At 48.9% G+C, this 15,086-nt stretch overlaps 6 protein-coding genes across 6 annotated transcripts; 3 read left to right on the plus strand and 3 right to left on the minus strand.

Moving 5' to 3' along the window:
- The first annotated feature begins 150 nt into the window (after window positions 1-150).
- On the plus strand, window positions 151-1,755 carry EJ05DRAFT_507485 (uncharacterized protein). Its single transcript, XM_033747922.1, has 6 exons — window positions 151-502; window positions 552-642; window positions 699-724; window positions 785-1,124; window positions 1,177-1,343; window positions 1,397-1,755. Exons 1-6 carry the CDS (start codon window positions 434-436, stop codon window positions 1,466-1,468), a joined length of 765 nt encoding a protein of 254 aa, XP_033604317.1. The 5' UTR covers window positions 151-433; the 3' UTR covers window positions 1,469-1,755.
- Window positions 1,756-1,883: 128 nt separating this feature from the next.
- EJ05DRAFT_472822 (phosphoglycerate kinase-like protein) lies at window positions 1,884-4,093 on the plus strand. Its single transcript, XM_033743258.1, has 4 exons — window positions 1,884-2,344; window positions 2,406-2,823; window positions 2,872-3,980; window positions 4,037-4,093. The coding sequence occupies exons 1-3, from the start codon at window positions 2,279-2,281 to the stop codon at window positions 3,636-3,638; spliced, it is 1,251 nt and encodes a 416-aa protein (XP_033604318.1). The 5' UTR covers window positions 1,884-2,278; the 3' UTR covers window positions 3,639-3,980; window positions 4,037-4,093.
- EJ05DRAFT_496756 (uncharacterized protein) lies at window positions 3,942-4,334 on the minus strand (the record flags this gene model as incomplete). The annotated part of the gene is made up of 3 exons (XM_033746442.1): window positions 3,942-3,981; window positions 4,038-4,140; window positions 4,193-4,334. 3 exons carry the CDS (start codon window positions 4,332-4,334, stop codon window positions 3,942-3,944), a joined length of 285 nt encoding a protein of 94 aa, XP_033604319.1.
- Window positions 4,335-4,545: 211 nt separating this feature from the next.
- Window positions 4,546-7,404, plus strand: EJ05DRAFT_472823 (uncharacterized protein). The gene is made up of 9 exons (XM_033743259.1): window positions 4,546-4,748; window positions 4,798-4,815; window positions 4,873-4,949; window positions 5,013-5,079; window positions 5,128-6,263; window positions 6,314-6,418; window positions 6,473-7,062; window positions 7,113-7,235; window positions 7,292-7,404. Exons 1-8 carry the CDS (start codon window positions 4,667-4,669, stop codon window positions 7,177-7,179), a joined length of 2,142 nt encoding a protein of 713 aa, XP_033604320.1. The 5' UTR covers window positions 4,546-4,666; the 3' UTR covers window positions 7,180-7,235; window positions 7,292-7,404.
- A 184-nt stretch (window positions 7,405-7,588) lies between these two features.
- On the minus strand, window positions 7,589-9,242 carry EJ05DRAFT_482689 (putative MFS multidrug transporter; the record flags this gene model as incomplete). Its single annotated transcript, XM_033745193.1, has 4 exons — window positions 7,589-7,969; window positions 8,019-8,292; window positions 8,357-9,032; window positions 9,083-9,242. The coding sequence occupies 4 exons, from the start codon at window positions 9,240-9,242 to the stop codon at window positions 7,589-7,591; spliced, it is 1,491 nt and encodes a 496-aa protein (XP_033604321.1).
- Window positions 9,243-11,311: 2,069 nt separating this feature from the next.
- Window positions 11,312-15,038, minus strand: EJ05DRAFT_496759 (P-loop containing nucleoside triphosphate hydrolase protein; the record flags this gene model as incomplete). The annotated part of the gene is made up of 4 exons (XM_033746443.1): window positions 11,312-14,040; window positions 14,089-14,476; window positions 14,538-14,852; window positions 14,910-15,038. The coding sequence occupies 4 exons, from the start codon at window positions 15,036-15,038 to the stop codon at window positions 11,312-11,314; spliced, it is 3,561 nt and encodes a 1,186-aa protein (XP_033604322.1).
- Between the last annotated feature and the right edge of the window lie 48 nt (window positions 15,039-15,086).

The raw sequence follows: 15,086 nt of genomic DNA on the forward strand, positions 1-15,086 counted from the left end.
TTTACTATCTTAATTTATTATATATAATATGGATATATGTATTTAGATATAGAAGAGCTTAAAAATATATGTGAATGAATGCCTTACCTGCGCACTCGCACGAGTGCTAAGTTTAACAGGTTTTAGGCAAGTGATAATAATTCCGTGGCACTTAAAACAAACCAGGCTTCGCCTCAGCCTCCATCCAACTCCACATAGGTTCGGCCTGGAAGCTCGTTACGTCGACTCCCCGACGTCAGACCTCTTGCATCACTCTACGACCAAAGTAGTTTATGTACTTGGCTCGTATCAGCACTCATCAGTTACAGTATTGTCATTTTCAGGCCCCTTAGCAGATACTGCTCACGTATCCTGAAGCCCGCATAGTGCTGCTCGCTCGGGAAACCGACACCCACGTCATCCGCACTTATTTCAGCCTGTACGACCTAACAAGATGGTCGAAGCACCACAAGGAGGTCGACTTCTGCGCACCCTCAATAGCAGATACATCTACGGCAGAGTCGTGAGTTTGTCCATCAGTCGTTATTGCTCTCCAACTTATATCCTCTCAGCCTTTACTCCACTGTCTGGTATTCCTCATCGAGATGGCCTTCGTCTCACTACTCGTGCGGCGATTCAATTCATACTATGCGAATAAGCCAGGTGCGTCACTTAAAAGATTATACAACCTTAAGACAAGTACTAATTATCCTCTACAGTCCTCACTACAATGATAACCAACGCCGTTCGTATTTCTACACATCTATCTTGGTCGTAGCGTCACTGACAATACGAACTTCTCCAGGTCCTCGGTGGCATAGCAGACACCGTAGCGCAATCCTTGACGGCAATAAAAGCGCGTAATAGCAGGAAGTTGGCATCAGGCAAAGATGACTTCATCTCTATCGAAATACACGAATTGGGAAAGAAGGATTGGCCCGGCGAGCTGGTTTCCACCAAAGGCCTCCCTCCACCCTTTGACTTCGAACGACTTACCCGGTTCATGGCCTACGGTTTTCTCATGGCGCCTGTTCAGCATAAATGGTTCGCATTCCTATCCTCGACGTTCCCTATTACCAAAACGTCCGCTCTCGTACCAGCCTTGAAGAGGGTCGCCTTCGACCAGTTCTTGTTCGCTCCTATTGGTACTCGGTCCCCAGTCAAGTTCACCGTTTATATTTGCTAACAGTAGTGCAGGCCTGGCGTGTTTCTTCACATTCATGACCGTTGCTGAAGGTGGCGGCAAGCGTGCTGTAGCGCGCAAGTTTCAGGATGTTTACGTTCCCGCACTCAAGGCCAATTTCATGGTATGGCCAGCCGTCCAGATCCTTAACTTCAGGGTGATGCCTATTCAGTTCCAAATTGTAAGCTCAAGTCTACCAGGGTCTCTTATACGTGATGTCTGACATAACCATAGCCCTTTGTTTCGACCATTGGTATCGCATGGACAGCGTATCTATCACTGACCAATTCTTCAGAGGAAGAGTGAAATGACAAAAGAAACTTGGCTAGATTTTTTGGAGAGCTTTAATTCGTACCGTCATGGCGTCATGGCTTTTTTTTACGGCGGTCGGATGATGATCGTGTTCGACGAGCACAACTAAGCATTTCATGGCGCTTATGGTGTAGGTGGTTTACCTTACTCTTCGTTGCTATCTCGTATTCTCTTATGCAAAACTCTACAGCCTTCTCAGCCTTTATAGTCCTTGGTGGTCGTAGACTCATGGGTGAAAGGCTGCCTCTGCCTACGCGGGCACCTATAAAGACTCAGCCGGTAAATCTGAGTAAGCTATCACAATTAAAAGTAATATGTCAGATCCTGCAAGTAGAGAAGAGAGTCTCCTCATTAGCTGAAACATTTTTTAGGAATATTTGAGTCTAATGGTCTAATCTTACCTAGTAGGATTCCACGCCTCGCTCCGTGATTACGATACGTGATGATCATTCCTTGGGCCCGCCAAACATCCGATGAGCTAATGTTCGCACCACACAGAATGCAACTACACTTATGCCTACGTCTTTTGATTAATTGTATGCTTGGATGGCTAATGAATCGTTGGATCAACGAATAGACATTAACTCTCTATTTCTATTCATTGGCTGGAAATACCGTGAAGGTCAGAGTACTCGAATTAAAGATAAGCTATGAATCCATTTGGGCTGCCCGTCGTCACACCCTTGCACTAAAAGCCGCAACCCCACCAAGCACGCTGAGCCCCGCCATACATAACAGCTCGGGTTACCCTACAGAATCCTCTTCAAGGCCCTCCAGTCGAACTCTCCCAATTGCTATTTCAAGATGTCTCTATCCAACAAACTTTCAATCACTGATGTTGATCTGAAGGGCAAACGGGTCCTGATTCGCGTAAGTAAACGCTACGCAAACTTCCGTCTCAATGCGTACCTAATTGGTTGACTCTCCCAAGGTGGACTTCAATGTACCCCTAGACGGAGACAAAATCACGAACAATCAGCGTATTGTTGGCGCGCTGCCCACCGTCAAATACGCAATTGATAATGGCGCGAAAGCTGTCATACTTATGTCCCATCTTGGGCGTCCCGATGGCAAGGTCAACTCGAAATACAGCTTGAAGCCAGTAGTGCCAGAGCTTGAGAAACTTCTTGGAAATAAGATAATATTTACCGAAGACTGCGTAGGGAAACAGACCGAAGACGCCGTAAATGGCGCCTCGAATGGACAAGTCATTCTACTTGAGAACCTACGTTTCCATGCCGAGGAAGAGGGCAGTAGCAAAGATACCGAGGGCAACAAGGTCAAAGCAGACAAGGCTAAGGTCGACGAGTTCAGGAAAGGATTGACAGCCTTGGGAGATGTCTACATAAGTAAAGCCTCCTCTCAGGCGCCATGAGATTATTGCTGATAGCCATTAGACGATGCTTTCGGTACTGCTCATCGAGCTCACAGCTCAATGGTCGGTGTTGATCTCCCTCAGAAGGCTTCCGGTTTCCTCGTCAAGAAGGAACTCGACTACTTTGCGCAAGCCCTCGAGAATCCACAGCGACCCTTCCTGGCTATCCTCGGCGGTGCGAAAGTCACGGACAAGATCAAGCTAATTGATAATCTGCTAGGCAAGGTCAACAGTATCATCATATGCGGCGGGATGGCTTTTACGTTCAAGAAGACACTCGAGAATGTGAAGATCGGGAAGAGTCTCTTCGATGAAGAGGGTAGCAAGACCGTCAAAGACATAGTGGAGAAGGCAAAGAAGAACAATGTCAAACTTGTCCTTCCAGTCGACTATATTACTGCCGATGACTTTAAGAAGGACGCAAAAACAGGCACTGCAACAGACGAGGAAGGTATCCCAGACGGCTGGATGGGCTTGGATGCGGGCCCTAGGAGCATTAAGCTGTTCGCTGATACCATTAATGAGTCAAAGACGATCTTGTGGAACGGCCCACCTGGTGTGTTCGAATTCGACAACTTCGCAAACGGTACCAAGAAGACCATGGACGCCGCTGTAGCTGCGGCTCAAAGTGGGAAGATTGTCATCATTGGAGGTGGAGACACTGCAACCGTCGCTGCGAAGTATGGTGTAGAGGACAAATTGAGCCATGTTTCAACTGGCGGGGGTGCTTCACTGGAATTGCTTGAAGGCAAAGATCTACCGGGTGTCTCTGCTCTCTCAAGTAAGTAGACTGTTCGTTTGTTGGAATTGGTGGCTCTGATAGATCGAAGGGTCGATCGCCAGGCTCTAAGACGTGTACCATTGATAAGCAGATAGTATGCCTTGAGAGACGAATATACATCTTGATGGTCTCTGGTAAGAGGGTTCAATAAAATTGGCTCTTAGCCTTCTCAAGAGGTCAATCAATTCATGTGCTTGCATGCATCCTTCCTGTAACAGGAAAGTGACTGAGCTTGCCATAGTCTTATCCGAATCGTGATCGATGGATGTCTTTCACTGCCTGCTGACTCTGACTCTACCTCTGCCTCTGCCTCAACCGCGCTTCGACCCGTTTACTTTGCTCACTTCCTCCCTGTAACCGCAGCGTGTCAGTACATATGTTCCATCTACCAGCTGATCCACTCTTACTTCAGTTGCGTGGAGAAGTCATCAGTTGTATCGTCATCGTCCCAGCTCTCCTCCCATAGATGTGTGTTGCCGCTTGGTAGCTCGGTATCTTCCTGTGGCCAGTCTACCACGGAGTCGTCAGTACACCACTCGCATATTCTCGGACTAGGACATACCTTCGACGGGAAAGTCTTCGAACTCATCGTCCTCTTCGAGCGTCGCCGCCGGCTTCTGCTGGTCTTTGGCAGTTTCGCTGTTGTTGGACTCGCCGACGATGGCTTTTGAGGTTGTCGCAGATCCTGAAGCTGCGCCAGACATTTTGAGTAAAGCACCACGTTATGTTGATGGTGAGATTTCGACAGTGAGAGACCGTGACGTGGGGGAGAAAGCGAGGTTACATATTGTGACCTGCTGAAGTTCCGATGTAGATGCCAAACGGTTACTCAGCTGCTGTTTGATACCATATTCGGTTTAGCGTGATCTAAGACATAAAGATGCCGCTGATACGTCAGCTTTGGAGGTAGTCGAAACCCATTCCTGCTTTCTTCGGAATGCCTAGTGAGCATATCGCGACAAAATTTCTCGATAAGTTTTCTCTCGTGAGAGTCTCTTGAAAGTGCCTGATTTCATCGATATTGCACAACGTGAGCATGAGTTTGCGAAGCTTACTAGGCAGGGGCCAGCCCAATGGTTCGACACAATCATTGAGTGCTCTGGATGAGCCGAACCTGAGTTTGTCTACCGTCAGTATATAGCTAGCATTATGCTAATACGCGAGAAGTTGCGGATGCTATGGAAGGTACACAACAAAGCATATGCCTGGTCCTTCAACTATACTGATCACCTGATTTCACAGGCGCTGCTTTGATAATGAACGATGACGTGGATGGTGCTGAGACACGTCTCAGTCGGATGAATTCTCCATTTCACAAGGTATGCTTCGGTGAATCAGCTGCACTCACTCGAGTACGTCCATTCTCAAACAAGTTTGATTAGATGGGCCAGGGAGTCGTTGTCTTCTTACGAGCCACCCTAGGATTTGAGCCAGAGATCATGCGTCAAGGTAGACATCTAAGGCTCATAGCAAAGTGAGCTGACTGACAGTAATTAGCCTCAGAAAAACTTAGTGAGGCAGAAAGCAGCGCCTACGAGCATCACAAACATGCTCTAAAGAGAGGATCCACGTATGGGTCCATCATCTATCCAGCGGGGACTGAATTTGCTCTTTGTCAAGCACAAGCGCAGCTGCTGGGTGCTGTTCTTGCCGTGCTGAATGAAAGCTTGCCAGAGAGCATTAAGGGCTTCTATAAAATGCGAAAAGCTTATGTGACTCTTGACAGCATTCTGTCTTCGGAGACGGCCTATGTTCATAGCAGCAGCACAAACAATCCTGCAGATACCCACAGAAGGTCTTTAAAGTCTCTCCCTGCCGTATCTGGGAAGGTCCATATTGCTGGTAATAGCCGTCCCGGCACAGAACTTCCTTCGCAGCAACCGTCGACAGAAGCAAGCAGTGAAGCTGTCAGTCGGAACAATAGTGATGATGAAGATGAGTTTTTCGAAGCTGACGAGGACCACGAAGGAGCTTCGACACCACAGGAATATATTGGAAACCTTACCGAGAACGAGCCAAGTGACTCGAAACCTGACAGTACACGGTCCGCTATCTACCAGTTAGAACGCAAGTTTACGAGCGTAACTTTGACGGACGGACCAGAGAAAGAACTGTTCAGCGAGCATCCTACAGATGGCTTCATCCACGCTGGCTCAAACCTTTGCTTTGGCATTCTATCGTTAATCATCTCCATGATACCGCCAGCTTTCTCGATGCTCCTTAAAATTGTAGGGTTCCACGGTGATAAAGAGCGCGGTATACAGATGCTTTGGCAATCAACCAAGTTCAATAACGTGTATGCTGCCATTGGGGGTCTTGTTCTATTTGGTTACTACCATGGTATCATGGGTTTCTGTGACATTCAACCCCCGAGTGGACCAGGTTCCTACCCAAAGGAACAGCTGAGTATCCTATTAGTAGCAATGCGAGAGCGGTTTCCAAAAAGTGCTTTATGGAGATTGGAAGAGGCACGAATGATGGCCAATGAGAAACGACTCGAAGAGGCAGTTGAGTTCATGGACAAGTCAGAACCGAGCGCCATGGAGCAAATCGATGCTCTGGCATGGTTTGAACGATGCTTGTATCTCATGTACCTGCATCGCTACGAGGAAACATCGAAGGCATTCCAAGAGGTTTGTAAAACTACGCGAATGCCTCAATGATATGTACTGAATCTCCACAGCTATGTACTAAGAACAACTGGTCCCATGGTTTATACCTATACATTGCAGCATCTGCGCATGTCGAGCTATACAGAAAATACAAAAAATCGGAACCCGACGAAGCTGTAAGCATCAGCCATTACCCTTCCCAGATACAAGTTTACAATTGACACTTCTAGGCTCGTCAAGCCAAGATAGCCACCGACCTATTCCACCGTGTGCCCCAGAAAGCCGGCCGGAAACGCTTCCTCGCCCGCCAACTTCCATTCGACACCTTCACCATGCGCAAGATATCTAAATGGGATGCACGCGCCCGTGACCGCAAGATTCCTTTCATCGACGCCATCGGCGTATCCCCTATCGAGGAAATCATTTATTTCTGGAACGGCTACAAGCGCATGGGGCCTCAGCAACTGCAGATGACGCTTGCGAATCTTGGGTGGCCAGATCAAAACGCGTACCATGGCTGGAGTGAGGAGATTGACGAACATTCTATCCAAACGCTTTTGAAAGCGATAACGATCCGACACATGGGAGACTTTCAAGAGGGCAGGAGATTGCTCTCAGAGGAGATTATGGGGCACGACCGGGCGCTTTTCAAGGGGCATCTAAAGGATAGTTGGACGGCGCCGTGTGCACGGTATGAGTTTGCGGCGAGTTTGTGGGTTGAAATGCAGAAGAACGGCGAGGAGGACGCTCTGAAGCTGCAGGAGATATCAGGTCATCTCGAGGAGGTCTCGCGGTGGGAAAGCTACGATCTAGATGCCAGGTTCGTGTTTCCTTCACATAATGTGCTATGGCCATTGCTGACTAGTAAAGAATGGGTATCCGCATTACGACGGCAAAGGATACACTAAAACAGCTGGATGTACGACCGACTATATAATATGGCCAGAGTTCGAGACACGCGCGTACCACAAGTTAGCTTGATATATACTCATGGTAAGCTCTACTATGATATCGTAGCCATAGTATGATAGTAACGTTTCAAGGAATAGATACAAGTATAGACGTTTCTAGACTTAATATCCCCATATTCGGGACGCCGTTGCCGTTACTCCTAGACAAAATACAGAGCAGACTTCAGAATGTCACTCAATTTAGCTACAAGAAGTATTTCTTTAAGATACCATATTCTATGGCCATGTGAAAGAAGTGGGCCTGTGACTGGGCTGCAAGATGTTAGACGTCCCTCTGCCATTGTCTAGACATCATAGCATCATAATGACTCGGTTCCTGGACGCCATCCTTTACAGATGGGGTTCGTCATCAAGCGATGTGGAGGGGGACGCCAATCATGCCATACCATTCCTCTTTCCGTCACTGAGAGCGTTCAAAGAAAGAATTCGGAAGTCTAACTTAGCATACGGATCATGAACAGGCAGATCGTGATCCACCAATTCTGTCGTCGACTCGTATGTCATTTTCTCTTCAACAGTGAGGTCTGACGTTGCAGCTTTTATCCTGACGAACGCAAGGGTGATGATGAGCGAGACTACTGCTACAGCGAATCCAAACCATAACGCCGCTTTGAAGCTCCAGATTTCGCCGTGCTTTCGCTGAGAGATCGCAACAACTTCTGCGCATCCAATGAAAAGTGCCGTGCCAAGGTGAACAAGCGCACTGTTGATAGCGTTCGCGATGCCTTGCTCCTTGAGCGGAACGCTATTCGAGATCTGGCAAAGTCAGTAAGGGCTTCTCCAAGTGGCGCAAGGAGATACCCACGAAGACATTTGAGACCGTGAAGGACGTGTCGACACCAATAGTGGCACATATCATGGCTGGGAAGGTGAAAGCCCAGTAATTGGCTCCTGGAGGTGCGATTGCGAAAAGTAACGGCGCGACGATAAATGTGACACTTGCGATAATCAAGAGAATGGTACCAGAAATTCGGTCCAAGATCTTGCCACTGACGAGAGCAATAATAGCGCCGCCAACCACCATGGGTAAGAACCAAGAAACAATTTGGATAGATGATGCGCCCATTGCCTTCGTCATGCTGTTGGGTTGTTAGATCCCTAGCTGATGAAGACAAGTCGAAGCTTGAAATGATCACGACTTACTAGAATGTACCATAGTACATGTATATGCTCAACGCTCCCCACTCAAGAAGGAGCGATAACATCAAAGCTTTCATGTACTTAACTTTGAAAACACTTGGGGGTATAAGAGGATTGGTGGCGATCCAGCCTTCGTAAAATGTCGTAATGATCGTAGATCCAATACCTACAGCGAGGGTACCGAGAACGTGAGGTGAAAGCCATCCTTTCTTTGCATGTGCGCTCTCGGTGATGGCGAATACAATCAGAATAACAGTTATTGGTATTGTGAAAAAGCCAATCCAGTCCATCCGGACACCCATGCCTTTGCGCTCCTTGATGTCAGACGGTATGGTGAACCACGCCACGACAGCGGTGGAAGCTGATATTCCACCGCCAATCCAAAAGTACAGCTTCCAATTGACATACTCCTGACTGAGTCCGGCGGATAGGATTCCTAGGAAGAAACCCAGAGGAGCACAGGCGCCGTATATGGCGAAAACGATGTTCTTGCGGGGGCCAGGACGGTAGATGCTACCAATAAGCATGAGACCGGCGGGAAGAAACGATGCTGCTCCGATACCCTGGGATACGCGGCATAAGTTAAGCATAAGCTCGTTTCGAGCAAAGCCGGCAGCGACAGCCGTCATGGTAAGCCATACTAAACCCGCCACATAAAAGGGGAAGCCACCGTACATATCTATGAGCTAGATCAGTAGTGAACCATCACACACCCCAAATATAATCTACCTGATAAACGACCCATGGGAAGCAAAAGAGCGCAAATTGCTAGTGGGAATGCTTCGGCTGGCCAAGTTTGTTTTGCGGGTGGAATGTTGAGGTCCTCAACCGCGCGGGGAATGATCACATTGAACCCAGACGTGGAGTACTCCACCAGAATCTGAGACATGGCGATCGAGAAGACAAATCCTACTTCTTGCCAGAAAGTCCGGAGGCCATCAGGTCGTTTGTTTCCAAGGATCCCTAGATGAGCTTTTCTGGATGCCTCGTCATCAAAGTTCGCAAGAATCGTCAAGCTGCGAAGGCTGGTTCCGGTAGTATGACTACATGGAGCGCAAAGGGTTACCTCGCTGATATTGATAGCGAGCGGGGAACTGGTTCTATGACACCTCTATGAGCAAGCTGGGTTAAGGCCAAGATTGAATTTCACCAACACAGAAGGGGTTTTGTCGACCATCGTTGCTTTTAACGAAAGTGTGGTACCAAGAGACGAGAATCAATCATCAAGCAAGGTTCTTTCGTTACTCGTCAGAATGGAAATTGTAGAGCGGCTTCTGCTAATGAGTCGGTGCCATACTGGTGATGCAAGCACCAAAAAGAGAGATGATAATGTAAGAAAGGCTGGGACTCATTCGTGCGATCTGGAGGAGAGTAACGGGTAGACGAGTAAATATAAGATTAAACAGGGCGTAATTACGCATTACGATCGCTTCCAAGTCTGAAAGAGCAGATGGCGAACTACGGCCAGTGCTCCATTCGCCGGTACTAGCCTCTGAACGCAAGGGAAACACAGTGTAGAGGGAAGGCATCGAGTGATGCTCCTGTTCACATGTGGTATCCATCTCCACAACAACTCCATGTGGCTACGAGTTTCAACGAGCTCCCGCTCTAGGGTGCAATGAGTATCCGAGCTCCTTCTCATACTTAGTTCTTTGCTTAAATTGAGGCATTACAGTAATTATCAACTAGAGAATGTGATAGAGATGGTTCGTGGCGGTCCTGTCGGTCACATAAAGGAATATAGTCGGCTATTCACGACTTGAAATTGGTAAGTAAGTCTGCCCGTTCTTAACGTTATTGCGGCACAATCTGTGCGGTCGGCCGTAAGAAGCGACTGTTCGTGTAGGCCTTCATCTAGAAAGGTAAGTGAAGATTTCATAGCCCTAATGGGCTAGAGTGTTGAACGATGTGGCTGGGTGAAGACAGGGATACTATCGAGCCGCAATGGCATGCTCGCGCTGGGTGTGTATCCCGAAGTTATCTCCGCCATCGCTTAACAGATGATGAGGTCAGCGAGAGTGAAACAGCAAATGGAGACCCAATGGCAAGGAGGACATGGACAGCTCTGTCTCTGTTGGAGACAATCCGGTCGTTTGTCCGGCCAAACCTCACGGCGGCTCTGCTTGCTCATGCCTGTCCCGGGAACTCGAAGGATGGATGTCCTTGTGCCTTCACTACGCAAGAGTGATCGGCAAATTTTCTAGAATGCATTTCCCTACCCTTGATGTAAAGGATCTTTGTTCATTGCTCCCTTCGATCGACAAGTTTCCGTGCTGTAGAATCTCCATAGATCTTTTAGTGATATCAGTATTTAGTTGCAAATATTAAAGAATCATGGTAAGGTGACACAGCTTAGCGCCCCCGGCCAACGGGATACCTTGCTAACAATAATTTCACCGAGCGGGCCATGCCGCTGTTCGAGATCTTCTGGGCCAGCTCTATGTTCACATTTGACGTGAGCACTATGAGCAGCGAAATGTCCGTCATGGCCAGATGAGGCACGGTTTGACTTCAGATGATTGATGGTAGCCTTCCTCACTAGTTTACTTGCATATAAGGTTGATCCTTGACTGACTCGTTGCTCGCATATTACTAGTTAGGCTTGGTTTTTCGACTATGCTGATCGTCTGTGCATTACGACGAGTATCAATTTTTAGGTCTGTCAATAAATTGATCGACATGTCTATACATGCTTCACCTTTTCCACTTGCTTTGCGTTTGCCTCAAGACACATCAGCGGGATGCAAGTGAGGATTGAAGATGAGACAATGTGAGTTGGACTCCATTAATTACACAATAAGCATTCAGGGTCACCTGGAAACCCACCCCTCTGTCTGAGACCCGGTGCTCATGACAACGCCGCCATTATGCAACCTTTGGGCCTACATGGAACCAAACGCAACGCCGGTGATATGTTGACACCAATGCTAAGAACCAAACGGCTTGAAAAATGACCCACTATACAACGCTGTAACGACCGGAAGCTGGAGCGCGGAGGGCAGTTGTCGCCGCTGCAATCGTACCCTCTTTGAGCAGCCTGTCCAACTCTGCAACGGCACCTTTGACCTGCATCTCAGTATCTCCTTCGATGAGAATATACAGCTTTGGTGCTTCGCCCTCTTCTGGCTCCTTGCCTGCTGCATAGAAATTGCCCTTGGTAGTGATAGAGGTACCAGTGGCATCGAGAATCTTGGCAACATTGGTACGGTTTGTGACGGCCCAGCGGGCTTTCTGCGGGAAATCATTGATGTTGATCGTAGTATGATAGAGTCCAGCGTCAGGACCTCTGTTATCGATAGGTTGACCAGGGAATATTGTACCACGTTTACTCAAACGATTGTTGACCTTATCCGCAGCGGCTCTAACTTTGTCTAGAGGATTGCCAGAGCCACGCGGTGTCGACTCAGGCTTTTCTGTCTTGTGAATGATGACATTGTCCAAATCGATGAGACCGTGATGCTCGTGGAGAGGTGCGGCAGGGGGCTGAGCCTGAGCCTGAGCCTTCGCAGAAGCGACAATAGGCGTACCTTTGGTTTTGGCAGCGATCTCCTCGTCCAACTTCTTGTCCGCTTCATCATCTTGCTCATCTGGCTCGTCGCCGGTTTTGTATGCTTGACGCTCGCGCTGTTTAGTTGCATCTCGAAGCTCATCGTATTTGTCAATGCCTCGCCCGCCAAAGCCACGCCCATGTGTTTTTTCCTCGCCAGATTTGACCTTCTCCCTGAAAGAATCCGCAAGCTTTTTGACATCATCGGGGACCTCTTGACCGCTTTGTGTCAAAGCCTTTGATATGTCGACAGCGTATCGATCTTGCTCGGGCGTAAGAAATGTGACAGCGGTACCGGTGTTGCCAGCCCTGCCAGTCCGGCCAACACGATGGACGTAGTCCTCTAGATGGTTAGGACAGTCAAAGTTGACCACAAGCTTTAGTTGTTTCACGTCGAGTCCCCGGGCAGCAACCGAGGTAGCGATCATTATTGGGAAAATACCCTTTTTGAAGTCATCAATGGTGGAGTCGCGGTCAATCTGATCTTTGCCACCGTGGATTGACATACATGGATAACCCTTACGCATTAGTTCTTTAAGTAAAGAATCGGCCGACTCCTGGCGCTCTACGAAAATGAGGGTTCGCACATCGTCATCATCCACATACAGCTCTCCTAGTAGCTCGAGCAGACGTCTGAACTTCGTAGCTTCTTCACGTACCTCTACGACTTGAGTGATTTCAGGTGCGACCACGCTCCTGCCTCCGACTTGGATTTCAATTGGTCGGTTCAGAACTTTGCGGGCTAAAGACTCCATTTGACGCGGAAATGTGGCTGAGAATAGGACTGTTTGTCGGTCTGGGCGAATATTGTTTAGAATCTTCATGATTTGTGGTTCAAAGCCCATGTCGAACATGCGATCTGCCTCATCAAGAACAACGTACGTGACACGTGCCAGATTAGTGACTCGTCCTTGGTTGGCTGCCAATAGTTCAATGATGCGTCCAGTAGTACAAACGATGATCTCGGCGCCGCGCTTCAGATCCGCGATTTGGTCCTTGATGGGGGCGCCGCCGTAGGTACATACAGCACGCAGGTCGAGTGCTTTCAAAAAGGGCTTGCAGTCTCGATGGATCTGTGTGGCTAACTCACGAGTAGGCGCAATGATGAGGCCGACTGGACCATCCATACCTCCCAGCGGTCTCTGGTCTTTGATGTGTCGAAACATGGGAAGCATGAAAGCCACGGTTTTACCGGAGCCGGTCTTGGCAACACCAATCACGTCGCGCCCAGACATGATTGCAGGTATGGCCTGGGCTTGAATTGACGATGGCTTCTCGTATCCCAGCGACGATATGACGCCCAAAGTCTGCATACCGAGACCACATTGAGCCCATTTCTGAACCGGCGCTGGTACGTCGGTGCCCTTGACCTTGATCCCATCAAGCTCGAGGCGGATGTCTGCAATCTCTTCTGGGGTCAAGTCGGCTAACTCACCAGGTGGAACATAGAAATTCTTTCGGAATGGCTCGTAACTCATCTTTTCATGATTGACGACCGCCATCTCCTTTTTCTTCGCACGCTTATGTGCCATGGCGAGGAGATCATCTTCTTTGACACCGAAAGCTTCCTGATCTTCGCCTTCATCGCCGAAGAATGCTTCAGGTTCCTGTTTGCGTTTCTTAGCCAGGATCTTGGGCTTAGAAAGAGACTTCATTTCAGCCTGCTGCGCTTTAGTGCTCATTGTTTTCATGAAAGCATCAAGAGGATCTTCCTCCTCTTCTTCTACGACATCAATAACCGCAGCATCTGCCACGAGTGCCTCGGTCATAACAGCATCTGCGCTGGCGTTAGCAACATCCGTTTTGGAATCTTCCTCCTGTTGTTGTAGGCGCTCCTCTCTCCGCTCGGCAGCAAGGCGAGCAGCAGCAGCGACTTCTTCTTCGTTTCCTGCATCAAACGTGATGTCTTCGTCATCATCCACTTCAGGCTCTACATTAGCATGCTCCACGTCTTGGTCCGCTCCAAGCATAGCAGTTGCAGAAGTTGGCAATCTCTCAAGTTTCTTTTGAGTTGACTCTTCATCATCAAAATCAATCGCTCGTTTACTGTCAGCCTTGTCAATATCAGACTGCTTGTTGGTAATGCCAAACGCGTTCAACTTCCCGCTGGGCTTCATAATTTTGCCCTTGGTAGACGCCACTACTGAAGTCAGAATGTTGGTTCTTAGCTCTGGTGGCAGACACTTACCAGGAAAGGCACGCTGCAGAGGTGGCGGTCTGGTTTTGTGGGCCTCCGGGATGGACACATCGTCGCCGAGAGCGGTTGAACCAGTTGTAGGCCCTGACGACTTCTTTACGATGGCCTTGGGATCGAACCTTTTCAGGGGTACGGGAGATGCTTTCTGAGAGAGCTCTGGATCATCAGGTAAGCTCGGAGCTGGTGTAGCTTCAGCACTTGCGGTCGCAGCGGCCTTCCGGTCCATCTCTTCAAGCAATCCGCGCGTTCCACCAGGAATCACTTGCTCCTTTTGCTTACGCTCCTGCTCAGCCCGTTGCTTGGCCTTCCACTGCTCGACCTTTGCAAGACGTTCCGCCTGCCTTTTCGCGTCATCAGCTTGCTTGACGGTGGGATTTGACTGTTTAGAGAATCAGTCACGGGTTCATCACAATGGTTTGTTCAGGATACAGTGCTCTCACCTCGCTTGCTCTTGAACCTGGAGTCTCATCGCGGGCTCGATCTCTGTCTCTATTACGAGACATGTCCCGATTGCGGTGACCCTTGCGATTGTCAGTAGAATCGTCGCGTCTTCGACGGTTCCTCTCCCTGGAATCATCTCGCCTGTATTCCCTATCTCTGCTATGTTCACGATAATCTCGGTCTCGGTGGCGATCTCTTCGATCGCGGACAGGAGAGCGTGCATGCCGGTCAGGACGATGACTATTGCTGTTCAGTCGGTCATTTTGACGATCTGGAGATCGATCCCTTCGTCCGTTACGAACATCGCGTCGTCGCTGTAGTGCCTGAAAATCAGTCTGGGAATGCTTGTACCGAGGACTATAATGACGAACCTCTGGAGTTCGCGATCGACCACGATAGGAACCACGATCATCTCTGGGGCCACCATTATAGCGGCCATGTCTATCGCCCCAGGATTTTCCTGCTGGTGATCGTGAGCGAGTGTCCCTTGGGCGGGCCATTTGCGCCGGCTTAGTGACTAAGTGAGCTTTACTGGGAGAAGTGTCGCC

The sequence above is a fragment of the Pseudovirgaria hyperparasitica genome (genome assembly GCF_010093815.1).
Source record: "Pseudovirgaria hyperparasitica strain CBS 121739 unplaced genomic scaffold EJ05scaffold_2, whole genome shotgun sequence".
Classification (NCBI taxonomy): domain Eukaryota; kingdom Fungi; phylum Ascomycota; class Dothideomycetes; order Acrospermales; family Acrospermaceae; genus Pseudovirgaria; species Pseudovirgaria hyperparasitica.

What these genes read in the sequence shown, in the direction of transcription:
- EJ05DRAFT_472823 (XM_033743259.1), top strand. Translation starts at nt 4,667, where the DNA reads ATGAGTTTGCGAAGCTTACTAGGCAGGGGCCAGCCCAATGGTTCGACA. An exon ending in TGAATTCTCCATTTCACAAG is followed by an intron (nt 4,950 to 5,012) that starts GTATGCTTCGGT and finishes AAGTTTGATTAG; the next exon opens with ATGGGCCAGGGAGTCGTTGT. An exon ending in CATCGAAGGCATTCCAAGAG is followed by an intron (nt 6,264 to 6,313) that starts GTTTGTAAAACT and finishes GAATCTCCACAG; the next exon opens with CTATGTACTAAGAACAACTG.
- EJ05DRAFT_507485 (XM_033747922.1), top strand. Translation starts at nt 434, where the DNA reads ATGGTCGAAGCACCACAAGGAGGTCGACTTCTGCGCACCCTCAATAGC. An exon ending in GATACATCTACGGCAGAGTC is followed by an intron (nt 503 to 551) that starts GTGAGTTTGTCC and finishes ATATCCTCTCAG; the next exon opens with CCTTTACTCCACTGTCTGGT. An exon ending in GTTCTTGTTCGCTCCTATTG is followed by an intron (nt 1,125 to 1,176) that starts GTACTCGGTCCC and finishes ACAGTAGTGCAG; the next exon opens with GCCTGGCGTGTTTCTTCACA.
- EJ05DRAFT_472822 (XM_033743258.1), top strand. Translation starts at nt 2,279, where the DNA reads ATGTCTCTATCCAACAAACTTTCAATCACTGATGTTGATCTGAAGGGC. An exon ending in GCAAACGGGTCCTGATTCGC is followed by an intron (nt 2,345 to 2,405) that starts GTAAGTAAACGC and finishes GACTCTCCCAAG; the next exon opens with GTGGACTTCAATGTACCCCT. An exon ending in CTTGGGAGATGTCTACATAA is followed by an intron (nt 2,824 to 2,871) that starts GTAAAGCCTCCT and finishes GATAGCCATTAG; the next exon opens with ACGATGCTTTCGGTACTGCT.